Source organism: Hermetia illucens, chromosome 1, assembly GCF_905115235.1.
Source record: "Hermetia illucens chromosome 1, iHerIll2.2.curated.20191125, whole genome shotgun sequence".
NCBI classification, from domain to species: Eukaryota; Metazoa; Arthropoda; class Insecta; order Diptera; family Stratiomyidae; genus Hermetia; species Hermetia illucens.
The window spans coordinates 184,827,449-184,844,804 of record NC_051849.1 but is presented as its reverse complement, the minus strand read 5'-3'; the positions used below and the strand labels follow the sequence as shown (position 1 = coordinate 184,844,804).

General features: G+C 43.2%; 1 protein-coding gene across 6 annotated transcripts in view; it reads left to right on the top strand.

The window, feature by feature from the left end:
* The window catches only part of LOC119647497 (mitogen-activated protein kinase-binding protein 1), a 394,909-nt gene that overhangs the window by 179,397 nt on the left and 198,156 nt on the right, over window positions 1-17,356 (top strand). For all 6 annotated transcript variants that reach the window (XM_038048472.1, XM_038048456.1, XM_038048522.1 and 3 more), the window contains exon 2: window positions 8,316-8,658. In XM_038048472.1, the coding sequence (XP_037904400.1) occupies window positions 8,560-8,658 (99 nt within the window). In that variant the 5' untranslated portion in view covers window positions 8,316-8,559. The remainder of the gene's footprint in view (window positions 1-8,315; window positions 8,659-17,356) is intronic.

Sequence of the window (17,356 nt, the reverse complement as noted above, 5' to 3'; positions counted from 1 at the left end):
GGACGGTCAAACTTTCTTTATTTCTGGGCTCCTCCGGTATTTGGGCTGACCCCTTTCCTGTAGGCTTATAAACAATCGTAAAGATGATGACAGTCAAGCATTCTTTTCCAATAATAGCAATCAAAGAAAAATCTTTGTTTGTCAGCTTATCTGACTTTAGCTTATACCAATAATATACGGTATAAGCTACCCATCATCATTGATCGTTTTCTTCTGACAGTATCAAAAATATTATGTACATGTCCATGATCCCGTTTAATTGAATGCGTTTTGCCTAGCGGATCGATGTCCCTTATGAGAAGACAAGGGAATGTCGATCATCTCATTGCAGAGTATTCGTTATTTGAGAGAGAGAGAGAGAGAGAAAGAGTGGAATATCAAGATTTTAACTAGAAGTACATTTCTTTATAAATTCGAATATTGCGAATAAATTGCTGATGGGGGACGACTTGGGGAGAAAATTACGCACGCGCTGGATGCTAAAAGTTGTTTGTGGAGAATAAGCTTGCAAGATGAAAGTGTCCAATAAAATTTTATAAAGTAAATTTGTCCGGAGAAAGCATGATGGGATTTCCACGGACCCCTCGCTTAGGGCTTGCATCCAAACTTCAGAGAAATGTCAAGCGATGACGGCTTTACGGTTTCTTACCAGGGCCGCTACGGTCACGTTGCTCCCAGGGCAGAGGTGAGGCAGCATCTGACGATTTGCCTCTACCCTCGTAAGAAACCGTAAAGCCGTCATCGCTTGACATTTCTGTGAATTTTGACCAGGAAAGAGGGCGTAAGTTGCTCCCCATTTGGTCCAGTCCAGCATTAAGTTGATGCGGACTTAGGACTCCATCGTTCTCAAAATACATAAAACCTATTTCCCTGGTGATCAAAGGATGTGCTGTTTTATGCAGATTTGCTGGGTAGTGTTGGTATTCGAGCTCGGAGCACCATGCCAACGAGGTAGTGATCCGAGTCTATATTACCCCCCTATATGTTCATTCATCAAGGCTGAGAGGTGGTAGCGTTCGATCAGCACGTGGCCCACGTTTGTTTGTTGACCGCTTTTCGCGCAAACCAGGTACTTCCAATTCGTGTGACGCTACTAATTGAATAATTGGCATATGGGAGCCAACGTATCAGCTGAATAAGGGCTCCTTATCTACTTGGCTGTTAAAATCCCTAAGTATGATTTTCATAGGCTTCGAAGGTTCGTTCTACTGCCTCGTAGAAGGTATCCTTCTCCGACTCTGCTGTCTCCTCTGTAGGGGCGTGAACGTTAAAGTGATTCTTCTTCAGGAAAACGGCCCCTGTCCAACGCATCTCCTGCAGCGCTGTTACATCAGCCCGCTATATTGGAACATCGTATCGGCTAGCTGCTTGGAAGCTCCATCTCTGTAAAGGGAGCGTTTTCGTTGCTGGGTTCGTCGTTGTAATATCCATCCATTCCGAAACTCCTATCGTGGCTTCGTAACAAGGTGTTTTCCATGTAGAGTTGTCAGCCCTAGCCAACCCCCAACTTGGAGGACCAGTTGGTACAATTTGTTGTTGTTGTTGTTGGTTCATATTCTTGATAATTTTATAAAGAATCATACCTTCAAATTTCAAATGTGGCTCAACGGAACTGATCTATACTGAGGCAAGACTCAGCTAGTATGAAACCAGTGGATGCCAAGCCTACCCTATACCTGCGCAATTAAGGGTACGCCCCCTCCCAAGGGCACCCTAGTTCCCATGATATCAGATAACCCCCGGTGTGGCTTCGTGGCTAGAACTACTTCAGATGAGTCCCGACTTTCCTCAGTCTCGGATTTGGTCACCCTCCTTGAGTACGTGAGGGTCGCAATTCGGTACCCGATTCCGACCAGGGACCCCCCACTTCTTCGAGTTGTTTATAATTCGTCGAAGACTGCACTCTTCCAAGGCCGGGGAGACATCGATTGAGGATGCGATCCGTCAAGGATCTTACCTCTCGATCATGGCACTTGAGTCTCGAGTTTCACAACTTCACCCGAGCGATCGAACTTTTTTTTATTGTTACATTTTCATCTTCGCGTCGCCGTGTTTGCAAAATATTGCGCGGTATCTGCTTTTGTATTTGAAGTTCTGGTGCGATATCACTCATCGGCTTAAAAACAAATGAAAATTTTGGTAATGACGTTCCACATTCCCGGCCCTGGCTATCATCGAAGAGTGCAATTGCGTATCCACCAGACACTTTAATGGAGCTGCACTTAGGTTCTGGTGGAACTACACCGTCAATTTCACCAATGTTTTTTACGCTTTGAAATAACTCTGCCACATTATAATATCATATATGCTATCAGGAACTTTGAAATCAAATGGCAGAAAACGTGGTGGTATCAAATCTGGGATTAAATGATTGACAGAGCAGAAGATTATAATTTTTTTTGGGAAGTTCAAGATTTTTGACCAAAAGCACTAAATTTCGTACCTTTTGAAGTTCATAAGTATTTCAGTACTTTTCCTCATTTTCAGTACTTCTCTTGTTAAATAGTTACTTTTCAGTAGTTTTTAACAGAAGCCTAAACAACGTTAATATTTGGCAATATAAGCTTTTGTAAATGACAAAATGATCGAAAAGTTGAACTAATAACGTTACGCTGCCTGTTGTCATTTCGTGAAATAGGCCAACATTTTCGGCGAAATTGCAAGCAAAAGTATCGGTTTCGGTGAATGCAGTCCACTCCGCCATCAAAAGTATAAAATAACTCTTAGTGCACATAAATTGGAACGACCCTCTGCGGAAGCTGGCAATTCGTAAAAGACCCGATGTCATATGCAATAGACAGAAAAGTCCGTTCAAAAGTGCTACGACATTGGAGGAAGATGTCGCGACATCCACGAGCGGACAGATTCACTTTACAGCAGAATATTGTAGGTACCGAAGTCTCATAGTCGCCCGAGCAGAACAAAACCGTTCAACTTTAGGATTTTCTCCCATGCCACTCTTTTACGAAATCAAATTCTAACGTTTTGTTCTCTGCATTAATCTATTAATCATCATCATCAGCAACGGCGCAACAACCGGTAACCGGTCTAGACCTGCATTAATAAGGAACTCCAGATATCCCGGTTTTGCGCCGAGGTCCACCAATTCGATATCCCCAAAAGCTGTCTGGTGTCCTGGCGTAAGCCATCGCTCCATCTTAGGCAGGGTCTGCCTCGTCTTCTTTTTCTACCATAGATATTGCCCTTATAGACTTTCCGGGCTGGATCATCCTCATCCATACGGATTAAGTGACCCGCCCACCATTTTATCCACAATCAGACGGTCATGGTATCGCTCATAGATTTCGTTGTTATGTAGGCTACGGAATCGTCCATCCTCATGTAGGGGGCCAACAATTTTTTGGACGATTCTTCTCTCGAACATGGCCAAGAGTTCGCAATTCTTCTTGCTAAGAACCGAGGAATACCTGAGGACTGGCAAGATCATTGTCTTGTACAGTAAGAGCTTTGACCATATGGTGAGACGTTTCGAGCGGAACAGTTTTTGTAAGCTGAAATAGGCTCTGTTGGCTGACAACAACCGTGCGCAGATTTCATCATCAAGGCTGTTATCGGTTGTGATTTTCGACCTCAGGTAGGAAAAATTATCAACGCTCTCAAAGTTGTATTCTCCTATCCTTATTTTTCCTGTTTGACCAGTGCGGTTTGATGTTGTTGGCTGGTTCGTTTTCGGGGCTGACATTGCCACCATATATTTTATCTTGCCTTCATTGATGTGCAACCCAAGATCTCGCGCTGATAGCCCCCTGCTCGATCTGGATGCAGGCAGTTTGTACGTCTCGGGTGGTTCTTCCCATGATGTCGATATCGTCAGCATAGGCCAGTAGTTGGGTGGACTTAAAAAGGATCGTACCTCTTGCATTTACCTCGGCATCACGGATCACTTTCTCAAGGGCCAGGTTAAAGAGGACGCATGATAGGACATCCCCTTGTCATCTATTAATGCCTCTCCAAATCTTACACTATCACTTATACCTCTAAACAATTCTACAGGTATACTTAATTTAATTACTACTTTTGTGATTAATTCAATTTTTAATTGTCCGACAGTTCGCTTTGTCGGTAAGTGAGTCTTTTTTGTCCGGCCTCCTATCAGACCATCAACTGTGGCGGCGGCAGTTCAGTGCGTCGGCAAATTCATCACGGCGATGCATCCGTGGTTCGTGCCGCCACATCACTCCACCCCCAGCTGAAACCGTGCGGGTTCAGCGAAGCAAATCGACCACGAGATCCCGCTGATGGGGACACTAGATGAAACTGACGTTTCGCGGACACTTTTTTGAAGCACCCGCCGAGTTATCGAAGTTTTTTAGTCTCGAGAAGGAGACCCACTTCAGCCTGCCCCGAGCGTCGAGTTTAAAAGAGTGCTCCCCTCGTTTCAGAACTCTAAAGGGACCCTCGTATGGTGGTTGCGACGACCTCCGAGGAGCCTCCACCCGAATGAGGACCTGTGAGCACGTCTCGAGGTTCCTGGAGTAGTTGACCTCCGGTATCGTGAAGGTGGAGCCGGCCACAACCTCGAAAGCGCGTCTCTGAGCAGACGCAGCATGGCGGAATCGCTTAACCCTGCTCTGATATCCAGCACAAGGTGTGCGGGGAGGCTCAGATTCTCTCCATACTCCTCTCGGTGGGCTGTGTGAAAGTCGACGAGCACGAAAGGTCCGCGATCACGACGGGTTGTCGCGAACCACTAAGGCGGCGTTTAGAGTTCGGTGCTAACATTCCAACATCCCATTAGATTATGAATGGTATGCAGTTGTCCCGTGCCGTTTAAAACCGAGGAGCTTGCCTAACTGTGCAAAAAGAGTAGACTCAAACTGCATTCCCTGGTCCGTGATGATTACGGGTGGTACCCCAAAGCGTGGTATCTACTCTCGACAGACGGTTTTGGAACATGATTGTGCCACAATGTCAGTCAGAGGTAATGCTTCAAGTGACCGCATAAACCCGTCGATGATTGTGAGGCAATACTTGTATCCGTGGGAGCTTCGCAAAGGGCTAATGATGTCGTAATGGATGGTGTGGAAACGCTTGTTCGACCGAAGGGATACGTCCACTTCCTTTCTTCGTCGTCCTAACTCCGCCATGCTATTAACATATTATGCTGGTCCTAAGCTCAAGTAAAGGATAGTAAAGAGATAAATAGAGTATAGTTGGAGTTATTCCACTATGCTAAATCCTACCTGATTTCTGTTGGTGGCAGGTCCCGCGACAGGCCGACCAAGAAAATGATGCAATGTGGCTACAAACATGGTGAAGAATCGTGGAACCAAATGAAAGACCCGACCCACAAAGCGGCCTCTGCAACCCTCGGGGTCACCAAGCCTGGTAAGCGGTACATCAACAAGATACTTGACTTTGGAATGATGATGTTGAAATGAAGATCCTTGAAAAGAAACGCCTCTACCACAAATTTCTCGGCGATAAAACAGCGGCCAATTGGCAAATGTGTAAGAATGCCAACCGGGAAGCAAAGAAAGCAGTCGCTGTCACCCGAACGAACCATTAGAAAAATCCTTACGATAAACTGGACACTCAGGATGGTGAGAGAGATCTGTATCGACTTGCTAAAAGCCGTAACGAACGTACACGTGCGTTAATGACAAAAACGGTACTTTGCTTACCAACCGTCGAGCCGCAACGGATAGATGGCGAGAATACTTCGAACAGATTTCAACTGAAGAATTTGCTCATCCTGCACTTACACAATCATTGCCGACATTTGGACCAGTTCCACCTGTCAGCGCAACTGGTGCTCAGAGGTGGCGGTGAGGAAGACGGGGCGGCAACCCTGTCGGCCAAACCAAAACCAAGTGGCCAAGGAGAACCTCCATAGTGGTGGCACCGGGAGATGCTGTACTCACTTTGGTTTGCGGGCTGTGATGCAGTAGGCGAATGCTCAAAAGGCCTAATCAGGGCGATCAGACCCGAGTCTTCACGGGGACTCATCTGAAGTGGTAATTGGCCACGAAACCTTACCAGGGGTATACTGGTACCATGGGAACCGGGATAGCTCCTGGACTCTCATACTTCGGATGAACTCCCGTTGTATGTGAGTACAGCTCGGTAATATCTTACATCCACCAGCATGAATACTAAGCTATGCACTTGGTATAGACTGGTACCGTTGTTGCTTGTCTCAGCGCGGCTCCGATTGTGGTCTTTGTGACCACAATCAATCAATCCGTGTCTTAAGACGACCGTGGGATTAAGTCGCAAGACAGGGGCTCACCTTAAACCCTCAAGGACTTAACTGTCAGCGCAACTGAAGTCGAGGAGGCAATAAAACGAATGAAATCGGGGAAAGCCACAGCACCTGACGACATCGAGTCTAAGCTCTGGAAAGCGAAGAGCTGGGACCCAACACTGTGGCTCCGTGAATTCTTTAATCGAGTCATTCAGGAAGGACGAACACCATTTGACTGGCAAGAAAGTATCACTGTAGGTATGTAGTCCAGTAGTTACTTTCCCATACCCGCGGTTACTTTCCCATACCATGAAGATTTTTGAACGCATTCTTGACAACCGTTTTCGCGAAATCATTGAAATAACCGTGAATCAAGCCGGATTTGTCAAAAACTGCGGAACTACTGAAGCTGCACAGTTACTCATGGAGAAACACAGTGAGAAACATCGCCCTCTTTACATTGCATTTCTGGATCTAGAGAAAGCGTTTGACCGTGTACCACACAAACTCATCTGGTATATTTACGACAACACTTAGCGCCACGTGCGCTGGGTTCATTTGCTCTACCACGATCCGAAAAGTAAAGTTCGAATTATGGCGGGTGTATCAAAACCGCTTCTTGTCTCTGTTGGTGTTCATCAAGGAAGCGCCCTCTCATCACTCCTCTTTGTTCTCGTTATGGACACCGTCACACGGGATATCCAAAGACCAGCACCCTACACGCTGCTTTATGCAGATGAGGTTTTCCTAGCATCTAATAGCAAAAATGATCTCCAGCAACTTGTCCAAAAATGGAATGATTGCTGCATTCAACAAGGTCTCAGATTGAATCTAAACAAAAATGAATTTTTGGCGACCGATCCCCATGAGGCAGGTAAAATCATTGTCAGTGGCACTGATCTGCCCAGAACTGAGCGATTTAAATACCTCGGGTCAACGCTATCAGCCAATGGAGAGCCGCGTTATGAAACTGCTTCACGCATTTACCGCAATGTCGTCCGTCCTGTCGCTTTCTATGGTTCTGAGTGTGGCCGACTATAAAAGACGATGAACGACGTTGTGGGGTTGCGGGGGAGGCGTCTTCGATGGTATGGTCATGCAATTCGTGCTAACGAGAATTCACTTGCCATGGTTGGTCTGAACATCGAAGTCGATGGTAAACGACCAAAAGGCAGGCCGAAACAACGATGGCTTGATATGCTGGATGAGGATTTAAAAGCCTCGAGATTGCACCCAAATCAGGCATTCGATAGAACTAAATGGCGAAACAGATCACGATGAGCCGACCCCGCTTGTTAACGGGACAAAGGCTGAAGAAAAAGAAGAACCGGTTCGCCGTCCAAATGAAATACTTCCTTGCGACCGGAATGAATGGCCTAAGCTCCTTGTCTAAGGTCTCGAAGAATAATAACTAATATAATCAACCGCAATGGGACAGATTCGAGAAAAAGCGTCTGCAATCACGTTGTCGTTTCCGGACACGTGTTGGATATCAGAAGTAAACTAGCTGATGAAGCTCAGCTGGCGAGGGCACGCTTTGTCGGGCTATCATTCGTATTTTTGTACCAAATAACGTCTGAGGCCCTTCACTCATAATCCCCATCATCCCAGATCTTGGACCCCTATACCTTCTTTCTTCTACTTTACATAACCTCCTCATATTTGAAGTTAGTACAGCTTTTACTTAGGAAATGTTATCTTCTTCTGAAGTAATCAATTTAAATTAATTTAATTAATAATAAAATAAATGAATAGGAAAACACAAAAAAGCTACTCCATTTACTCAATATTTCAATACTGCATTTGTCAATATTTCCTAATAAATGGAAGCATATTGTTCAGAAGACTCAGCTTATCGAACAATTAAAATAGCTCTTTCTTTAAATTTCTCATTACAATCGCTCTTCGCTCTAATTCTACGATCAATCGCAATTCATTATTCATTTGAATCGAACAATTTAAGTTTACGCTTTGGATGAATTTTGATTTTCCTCTGAGGAAAGTGGGTCTTCAAGTACCAACCTTCTAAAATGTCTAAATGTTACTAAACTTTAAATTTTTCTTTATTTCCGAAGTTTCAACATCTGCTTTTGTTTTGCCTTTTCAGATATCATCGTAACATGAAGTTCCTGAATCACTCATAAAAACTACAATGGAATTGATTAAATGATAAAGCCCGCAATCAACCTGCAATAAATCCTCAGAGCAATTCAATTCAAATCATCTTCCCTCCAAATTTATATTTTCCAAGCGTCAATTTGATTTAGCACCGCTGCAACAAAACACAGAACATCAATGTGCCTTAGCTGAAATTCAAACCACAAGCCAAGATCCACATTTTTACTTGGATAATGTTCCGATCAACGATGGATTCCAACGCCACCGACAACAAAGTGATCCGCGCGCCATCATTGAAGCGAGGCAAAAATGACGAGCGCTTATGTGATCGGGTAAGTGGAGACATTTTACTTCATGTTAGTGTTTTTGAGCTTTATCTTGTTTTGTAGGGCGTTCACACTGTGTTGATGAACAAAAGATTGTTTTACATTTTGTCTAGTCGACGCAGTAAATTGATTTTCAGATACTAAAAACAATTGCATATTTTCTTTTGTAGCGAATTTGTTTGTTTAAGATGAGCATACTATTTATGGCTGCAATATTTGTATATGTATATCTCGGAGTTTGAAAATATATGAAGGAATATTTTGAATTCTTAGCTAGGTATGAATGGAAAAACGTACATTGAAATCACCTCGTATAGAAAACACATAAAATCTTGCGTATCTGAAGCGTCCAGCTTCTGATTTCCTGACTTGTTTTTAGATGAAATAAACAGCGCTCAAAGATAGCTTCGATGAAACGAGTAATTTAACATAAAAAAGTCCGCCGAGCCTTGCTCTTCAGATGCTAAATTACGTGAAAACAAAGCCTTTCTCGCAAAATCTTCTGAATTTTTCCGATAAATGAGCTTCACAACTATTGATCTTCTGTAGCAACTAAAAGCCATTTAGCCTTTCACGCTTCCTCTATCTGCTTTTGCAGTCCTTTGAGCTGGTAAGTCTTGCAGGCCATGATGGTGGAAATAAGTGCTAATTGGCTAAGTAAATTGAATTAATATTTCGATAATTGAAAAACAGTCCTTTTTCCATAAAATTGTGCTTACTTAGGGGTTCCTGGCAATCGTAACACTGTAAGTATTTCAACCTTATTTATATCTGATCTCTGCATCTGGCTATTGCTGAAATTGCTTGCTTCTTTCACCAGTTAAACGGGCATTAGCGTAAGGGTCAGTTTCATCTATCCTGAAAACTGGTTAAAAAATGTTGGAATCGTCACAGTGCAAAGTTCATTTGCTTCATGGCTTCTAATATAGAATTGGCATCTCTATTGGTAGTAGAGAATAAATGTTATATCACGAAAGTGATATCACCTTAAAGTGTAATATCACATTATTATCACCGAACGAACGAAGATCCAAGCATCATAGAATCACCCCATCACCACCCAGCAAAGAAGGGAGCATGATATTGCTTTTATATTAAGGTTGTCCACAAAGTTTTCGCACAAATCAAAGACAGAATTCAGCAGATAAGTTTATAAAAACCTTTAATTATTTAATCTAATATATAATTAGATTAGATACGACTTCCCTCCATCTATCGGGCAACTTCAAAATCCCCCCTCTATAAAACTCTTCCCCCTTCCCCTCAAAGTACGTGCGAAGTGCACTTTGGAGGTCAGCTTCAGAAGTCATTTTTTTACCATCCAGAAAATGTTGGAGGGACCTGAACAAATGGTAATCAGAAGGAGCAAGGTCGGGACTATACGCAGGATGACTCAAAACTTCCCAGCCAAGCTCACTCAATTTTCGCTGAGTAGTTAAAGATGTATGCGGCCGGGCGTTATCATGATGAAAGACAATATTTCGCCTGTTGACCAATGCTGGTCGTTTCGAACGTAGCTGGGTGTTTAATCTGTCGAGCTGCTCGCAGTACTTATCGGCGGTAATGGTCTCGTTTGGTCCCAAAAGCTCGTAGTGTATGGGGCCACGAACGTCCCACCATATACTGAGCATTCGCTTCTGCTGATGAATAGACGGCTTTGCTACCGATGGACCCGGTTGATCTCGATGAGTGTAGGCTCGTTTCTTCGCTACGTTTTCGTACACAATCCATTTCTCATCGCCAGTTACCAATCGATTCAAAAAAGGGTCGTTTTCGTTCCGTAAAAGGTTAGCGGAGCAAATTCTCACTCTATCGGCCAGATTTCGCTCAGTCAGTTCGTGCGGTACCCACTTTGTGCTCTTCAAAACATATCCAAGACGCGTAATGGCTACTGCTACTCCTGATTTTGATACACCGACATCCTCTGCAAGCACACGTGTCGAAAGAAAAGGATTCGCTTCCAGTTTGTTGCGCAGGATATCGTCGTCAATCGTATAGGGTCTTCCTGAGCGAGGTTCATCTTCAAGTGTCAGGTCTCCGCTGTAGAATTTTTCGAACCAATCGTAAACTGTCCTGCGCTTTACCTTTCCTTCACCGAATACCTTCGACAAATTTTCAATCGCCTTCGGCACCTTCGTCCCCATTTGAAACTCGTACAAAATGCAATGACGAAAATGTACTTTGTCGAATTCCATGTTTATCCTTGAATATCCTTCACAACACTGATCCTTCAAGGATAATTTACCATGCATTTTATAGTTAGGACTCTGACCTTTCCATTGGGATATCACATGTTGTACCTGCTGTTTTGGTTTGTCTGCTAATTGCTTTTTAATTGTCACATTAATATTTGTGCGAAAACTTTGTGGACAACCTGATAATATAATGATTTTTTCTTCTCTTGTATGAAAGAAACTTAATTTCTTTATTCATTACCTACTTGATACCATCGTACATTTTACACTACGAATGTGATAACCAGTGAATATCACTCTGATGGTAAGTGATATTTAGTAATATCGGCTGCAAAATGCAATAAATGAGGTTGGTAAACAGTGTTTTTCTTGTTCTTCAGACTTTTGTCCGTTCAGAAGTGGGGTCGGCTGATCTGGATGGAGCCACAAGGCTCTCAAATTACCTCAAGCTATTTAAAACCGCGTCTCTAGTTGACTTTTGATGTGAAGTTTCTTTAGACTCTATCTCGTCGTTACCGGATGCTCTTATCTGGAACGGGTCAGCTACTCCTCTCGATTTCGGATTGACCCCGGTTAATTTTAGAGGTGTTCAAATTACAAATTGCAACGCCATATTGACTGTGAATGTCCTCATTTTGGATATGATCACATAGAGTTATGCTATCCATCCAGAACAATATCTTTGTCTATGCCAGGTGGCTGTTATTGTCTTTGGCGGATGTTTAACAATCGAAACCATAGGAGCTGATGGGGCAAATGATGGTACGGTCGTTTTCCGATTTGAGGCGTTTCTTGAGGTGTCAATCACAAACATCACGAGACGACGAGTTTTTTATGTGTGAGCGGTTGTTTTCAATTTGTACGCGTATCTAAACTTTGGCCGGAGGCTGTTCCCGATATTTATGTGACACAGGTACAGATATTTCTCTGTTTGTTGCCATTTATTTGATATTTGAGACATACAGGCATTTATCTGAGGGAGATGCAGACATTTGCCGTAGTTACAGACATCATCGTCCGAGGGCGAAGCATCTTATTTCCGAAAATTTTATGGTAAAGGTGCTCATTTTTACATACCATTTGAGTCGTCATTGTCCAGCCAAGTCTAACGGTTATTGGATCGCGTGATGGACTTGGTGACTTCAAGAATTGCTTTTGAAATGATGGCATGATCGTTAGAAGCCACTCCATTGGCCTTTGTTTCAAGCAGGATATCGGGACGACCTGTTTGGGGAGTGCAAGCGGTAATTGAATGGATCGCACGACCAGCCAAAACAGTAGTTATCTCCATGAACGGGTAATCAAACCTTGCAAATTTTTCAACGGCATCGTGAAAGCTCTGAGAAATGGTGATGCCAACATCCTATTGAGTGCATAAGCTACTAAATAAGAGGAATTCGTAACCATTTTTGCTGTGTTTACGACCTATTATTATATCGTCGAGCTTCTTGAAGGATCTGCGTACGTTCACCGGGAAGACAGGGAGCAATTGACGGGGACCTTTTGAAAGTTACGGGCCAGTAGATATCTATTTGAAAAGACTCGTCCCTTTCAAAGAGCTCTCGCCAATTCCTCCGTCTTCCCGGTGATCGTATCAGCACTGTTGCTCGTGTTTTTCGGAAGAACCGAGAATTATCCTGCTGAGTCGATTCTGGTTAACGCCGAAGTATAACTTCGAGGCGCACCATTGACTAGGATAATTATTAAGTTCTCGAAGTATGGTGCCCCTTTTGGTACCACCAATTTTCAAAGAAAGAACTGTCTTCTAAGAAAGACTTGTATGGAATTTTTTTTCTATTGTCTCAAGGCATTTACGGCTAGAAATGCCAAGAGGTAGTCTCTACTTTAGTGGGATATAAGCACTATTATCATTGTTTACTGTGGCCATCACGTGAAGTAACTTGTAAAGTTTAGGTAAGATTTAGACTGAAAAAATATTATATATTATATATAATATTATAAAATTCTCAAAAAAAACACAATATTTGATGTTTAAAAGTTATCGAGTGTTCGAATGTGCCCTGGGACAAAAAAAAATCAATTTCCTGAACCTGATATTTGCCGGCGTAAAACAAAACCTTATTAAAATCGGTTTACTGTCTGTGTGTCTGCCTGTCTGTCTGTCTGTCCGTCACACACATTTTTCTCGGAGACGGTTATAGCGATTGACACCGAATTTGGTGGAAAGGTGGAAACTGTGAACACTCACGCATATAGTGAGTTACATCCTTTCACCAAATATAGTCATGTGCGGTATCAAATGAAAGGTCTCGGTTATTACTTTTCGAGGCTGGTCTTAGTTTTGACATGTGTTGGGGTGCGGGGGATCGAAAGTGATCTTTTATTTAACGGGCCCATTCTCAGAAATCGCTCAACCGAACAATCTGGAAAAAATCAAGAGGCTGCCACTATATGATGCCTAGGCTTCGAAATATCTTCCATACCGATATCCCTCCAAATAAAGTTAGTAATAGTATATTACTATAGTTTCTAGTAATTGACTGCAAAACCAGCAATGTATACTGTAACATAGAGAATGATTTTGCCAGGTTTGGTGGAAATCTCTCTATAATTAACAAAGTTGTAATAGGGCTTCTGTGCAAATTCCAGACTTTGAATGTCAGTATCATGCGAAAGTGGATAATCTCACATAATATATGCATATATTACGTGCTAGGTACTAATGGGGCAATTGTCCAAAAGAAATATACAAAACCTTTCATGCCTGAAGGGTGCAGCTTCCGGTTTCCCCACTTGTTTAAGAAATGGTCCTGACATGAAGCAGGAATTTGAAAATAATATCCCTCGGTAGCACCTTCTTTGTTTTCATGCTTAAACTAAAGGCTCTATAATACTATATAGTTGTAATATGAATCCTGCCAAATATTCAACATCTGATGAACATTGGTCTGGCTAATATCCTTGAAACAAATTCGCAAGGAGAAAATCCGGGCACGAGGCGAAAACTATGAGTTCCCCTGCTGTAATTGAACAACTAATCTAATTCTGTTAAAGTTCCTCTATTTCATCATTCCTCGAATCTCAACAAGTCTGCCTTTAACCGGTCTATTCGATCTGTAATTTTTGCTTTTCCCGAAGTTGTGTGATCTTCTTTCCGGAACGATGTTGATCGCCGAATTATATTTTTGAATTTTAACCATCTCAAGACTGCAAGTGGCCTAGAGGATCAATATCGGAATTTTTATGTTCAAAGTGCTTGCTTACAGAAACAAGCCTTACGAAAGGAAACAAACGGGGTCAACAATTTTATCGGGGGTTCGGAATAGTGACTTTATTGCAATGAAGGAGTAATAAGGGGTCGACATCATTTCCTCCCGGGCGCGGATTTTCTCTCTACCTCTATACGAATTCCCGATCGAACTCAAGGGTATATTCCTAATCCACACTTCTTGAACACCTCATATAAGAATCTGCTACAACTCGAGGATCACCTTCCGACATTACTGGCTACATGTTGGGTTAGGTAATAATAAGGAACTCCCGGTTTTGCGCTTAGGTCCACCAATTTGATATCCCTAAAAGCTGTCTGGCGTCCTTTCCTACGCCATCGCTTCATCCGAGGCCATAGATATTGCCCTTTTAGACTTTCCGTGCTGGATCATCCTCATCCACATGGATTAAGTGCCCCGCGCGCGGCAACCTACTCACCCGGATTTTATCCACAACCAGACGGTCATAGTATCTGTCATAGATTTCGTTATTATGTAGGCTAAGGAATTGTCCATGTTCATGCAGGGATTCTTCGACGCATTCTTCTCTCCAACGCGGCTAAGAGTTCTTCTTCTTTCGAAGAATTTCTCTATCAGGCTGAGAGTGAACTCTGGAAGAGGTTTTATTCTTGCTCGCCGGTACACTTCGGTGTTGCGGCCGCACTTCTTGGTTTTCCAATTGTGCGACAAGCCGGTACAGTGTCTCAAGATTCTGCTCTCGAAGCGCTCATATTTCTTCATCACTCTGATTGAGCAAGTGATCCATGTAGGCGCTCCGTAACAAAGGATTGGTTTTATAAGGACTTTATATAGTGTCAGCTTAGTTTTAGTGCAAAGTCCTACTCTTTTATGAAGAAAAGAGTAATTACTAGTTACTGCACCGCGTGCTTTGCTGAGACCAAACTCAAGGTGGGGATTGAATCTTAAGTGTTCATGAAATTGCACCCCAGTATTTCATTTTTAACCTTATTAAAATCTTTTCACATTTTTTTTTATGGATGGAGGTGGAAATCTTACAAAGGCACTGCCGCGCCAGGTTGCAGCAGCATGTGGGATTCTCACCCACTAAAACCACCCCCACTTTCTCCTTTTTCCTTCCCCGCGGAACCGCCGCAAAGCATTACTTCGTAGGGTGGACTGTGCTTTAAGGGATCAAGCCTTCCGTTCTTTGCGTCCTCCTTGCGCGCTCCGCTCTTCCAAGTTCCTCCTGTATTCTTTTGATTGCGGAGTTCACCGCACACCAGTTTCCCTCCGACTTCAACATTTCCCCGGCGATGTTCTCCAGGCTTAGGTTGGTTTTCAGGGAGTCTTCCAAACTCCTCCTTTCTGAGTAAAAATCGTGGACAGTGGAACATAACATGTTCCGAGTCCTCAGGTGCATATTAAGGACAAGGAATCATCCAGCCTGAATTGGTGCAGGTACTTCCTGTAACCCCAATGTCCTGACAGGAGTTACGTCAGATGATAGTCAATCTCGCTGTGTCGTCGCTGGATCCACTCAAAGTGTGGGTCCAACGACCCCTCTGCGAGTCGTCCCACCGTTGCTGCCACTTCTCCAGCGACTCTTGCGTTGCCGCTTTTCGGTATTCTGCAATCTTTTCAGGAGGATTCATTTTCCTTTTCTCGTACATTTCAACATCTTCAGGTTGCTTCGCGACGACAGCCACAGCTAAATCATCTGCGAAACCGATTATCGTGGCCTCCTTTGGCACGGGAAGAACAAGGACCCCATTGTACATGACGTTCCACAGGAGAGGACCCAACACTGAGCCCTGTGGTATTCCTGCAGTGACGGTGTACTGCTTGGATCCCTCATACGTGTCGTACCAAAGTGTCCTCTCCGAAAGGCACCCGTTTCAGCCAGTGAGAGTTTTATCCACTCCCAACTTGCGGAATTGAACGCATTTTTGATGTTCAACGTCACCACGGCCCAGCATTGTCTGTCCGTCACACGCACTTTTCTCGCAGACTGTAGCAGCGATTGACACCAAATTTGGTGCAAAGGTGGAAACTGCGAACGCTCACGCATACAGTGAGTTACATCTTTTTACGTCGCATTTAAGAGGAGGTCCCCATACATGCAAAAGGAGGGTGCATTTTTTTTTTACCACATTTAGTCATGTGGGGTATCAAATGAAAGGTCTCGGTTAGTACTTTTCAAAGCCGGTCTTAGTTTTGGAATTTTTTTGGGAAAGCATGGAATCTGGGGGGGTCGAAAGTGATCATTTACTTAACGGGGCCATTATCAGAAACTGCTGCCACTATATTGTGCCTAGGCTCCAAAATACCTTCCATATCGATATTCCTTCAAGTAAAGTTAATAATAGTATACCACTATAATTTTCAGTAATTGGTTGCAGAACCCCCCCTAAAGTTCATCCTAGCACCAATTTTGCAGCAATATAGGCTACAATATAGAACTTAATCCTACCAAGTTTGGTGGAAATCGCACTATTGCTAACAAAGTTCTGATTGGTCAAAACTGCCGCTTCTGGGCAAATTCAAGGATTTGAATGTCAATATCACTTGAAGTGGATATTCTCACATTATAAATGCGTATATTACGTGCTACGTACTAACGGGCCAAATTCACACTCAAATGTCTTTATAAAGGAAAATATACAAAACCTTTCATACCTGAAGTGTTCAGCTTCCGGTTTCCCGACTTGTTTGTGAACTGCTCACTACAGTATTCCCGATGCGTAGTTTTAAGCCTTTAGCTTTTCTATGGATAGATGTAGGTCCCAGGTATCAGGATTTTCTTCGAAGAGCGATGACCTACGTTTCTGATAGACCTGATAAATGCTTCTCAATAGCATTAGCTGCTTTACCGGGTCAGAGGTTATTGGTCAGGGTCAACCTAGCCAGTCTTATCAATTTTGTCGGGATACCTAATGGCCGCGAGGTTCTTTCTTCCCGCACATGGCTGATCAAGAACTAGTCAATCTTGATCAGCCATGTGGGCCCTTGGGGCTTACTTTCTGTGCCATGTCAAACTTAAAGAAGGACAATTTTCCTCCTGGTGAGAACGCTCATCGATTTCTTAAACGAAATGGAGGTTTCCTAAAGATCAAATTTGAGTTGATCACGAAACCTTCCTCATATTTTTCAATGAGACTATGCTTCTATTCCATTATCATGACACCTGATACGTTACATGCAAGATGCCTACATAATGTAGAACAAGCAAAAAGACGAACAACAATATCCATGACGAAACAAGATTAGACAGCAGGACAATCAGATTGAAAGGCCGACGTTCAATCACTTCAGCCATTG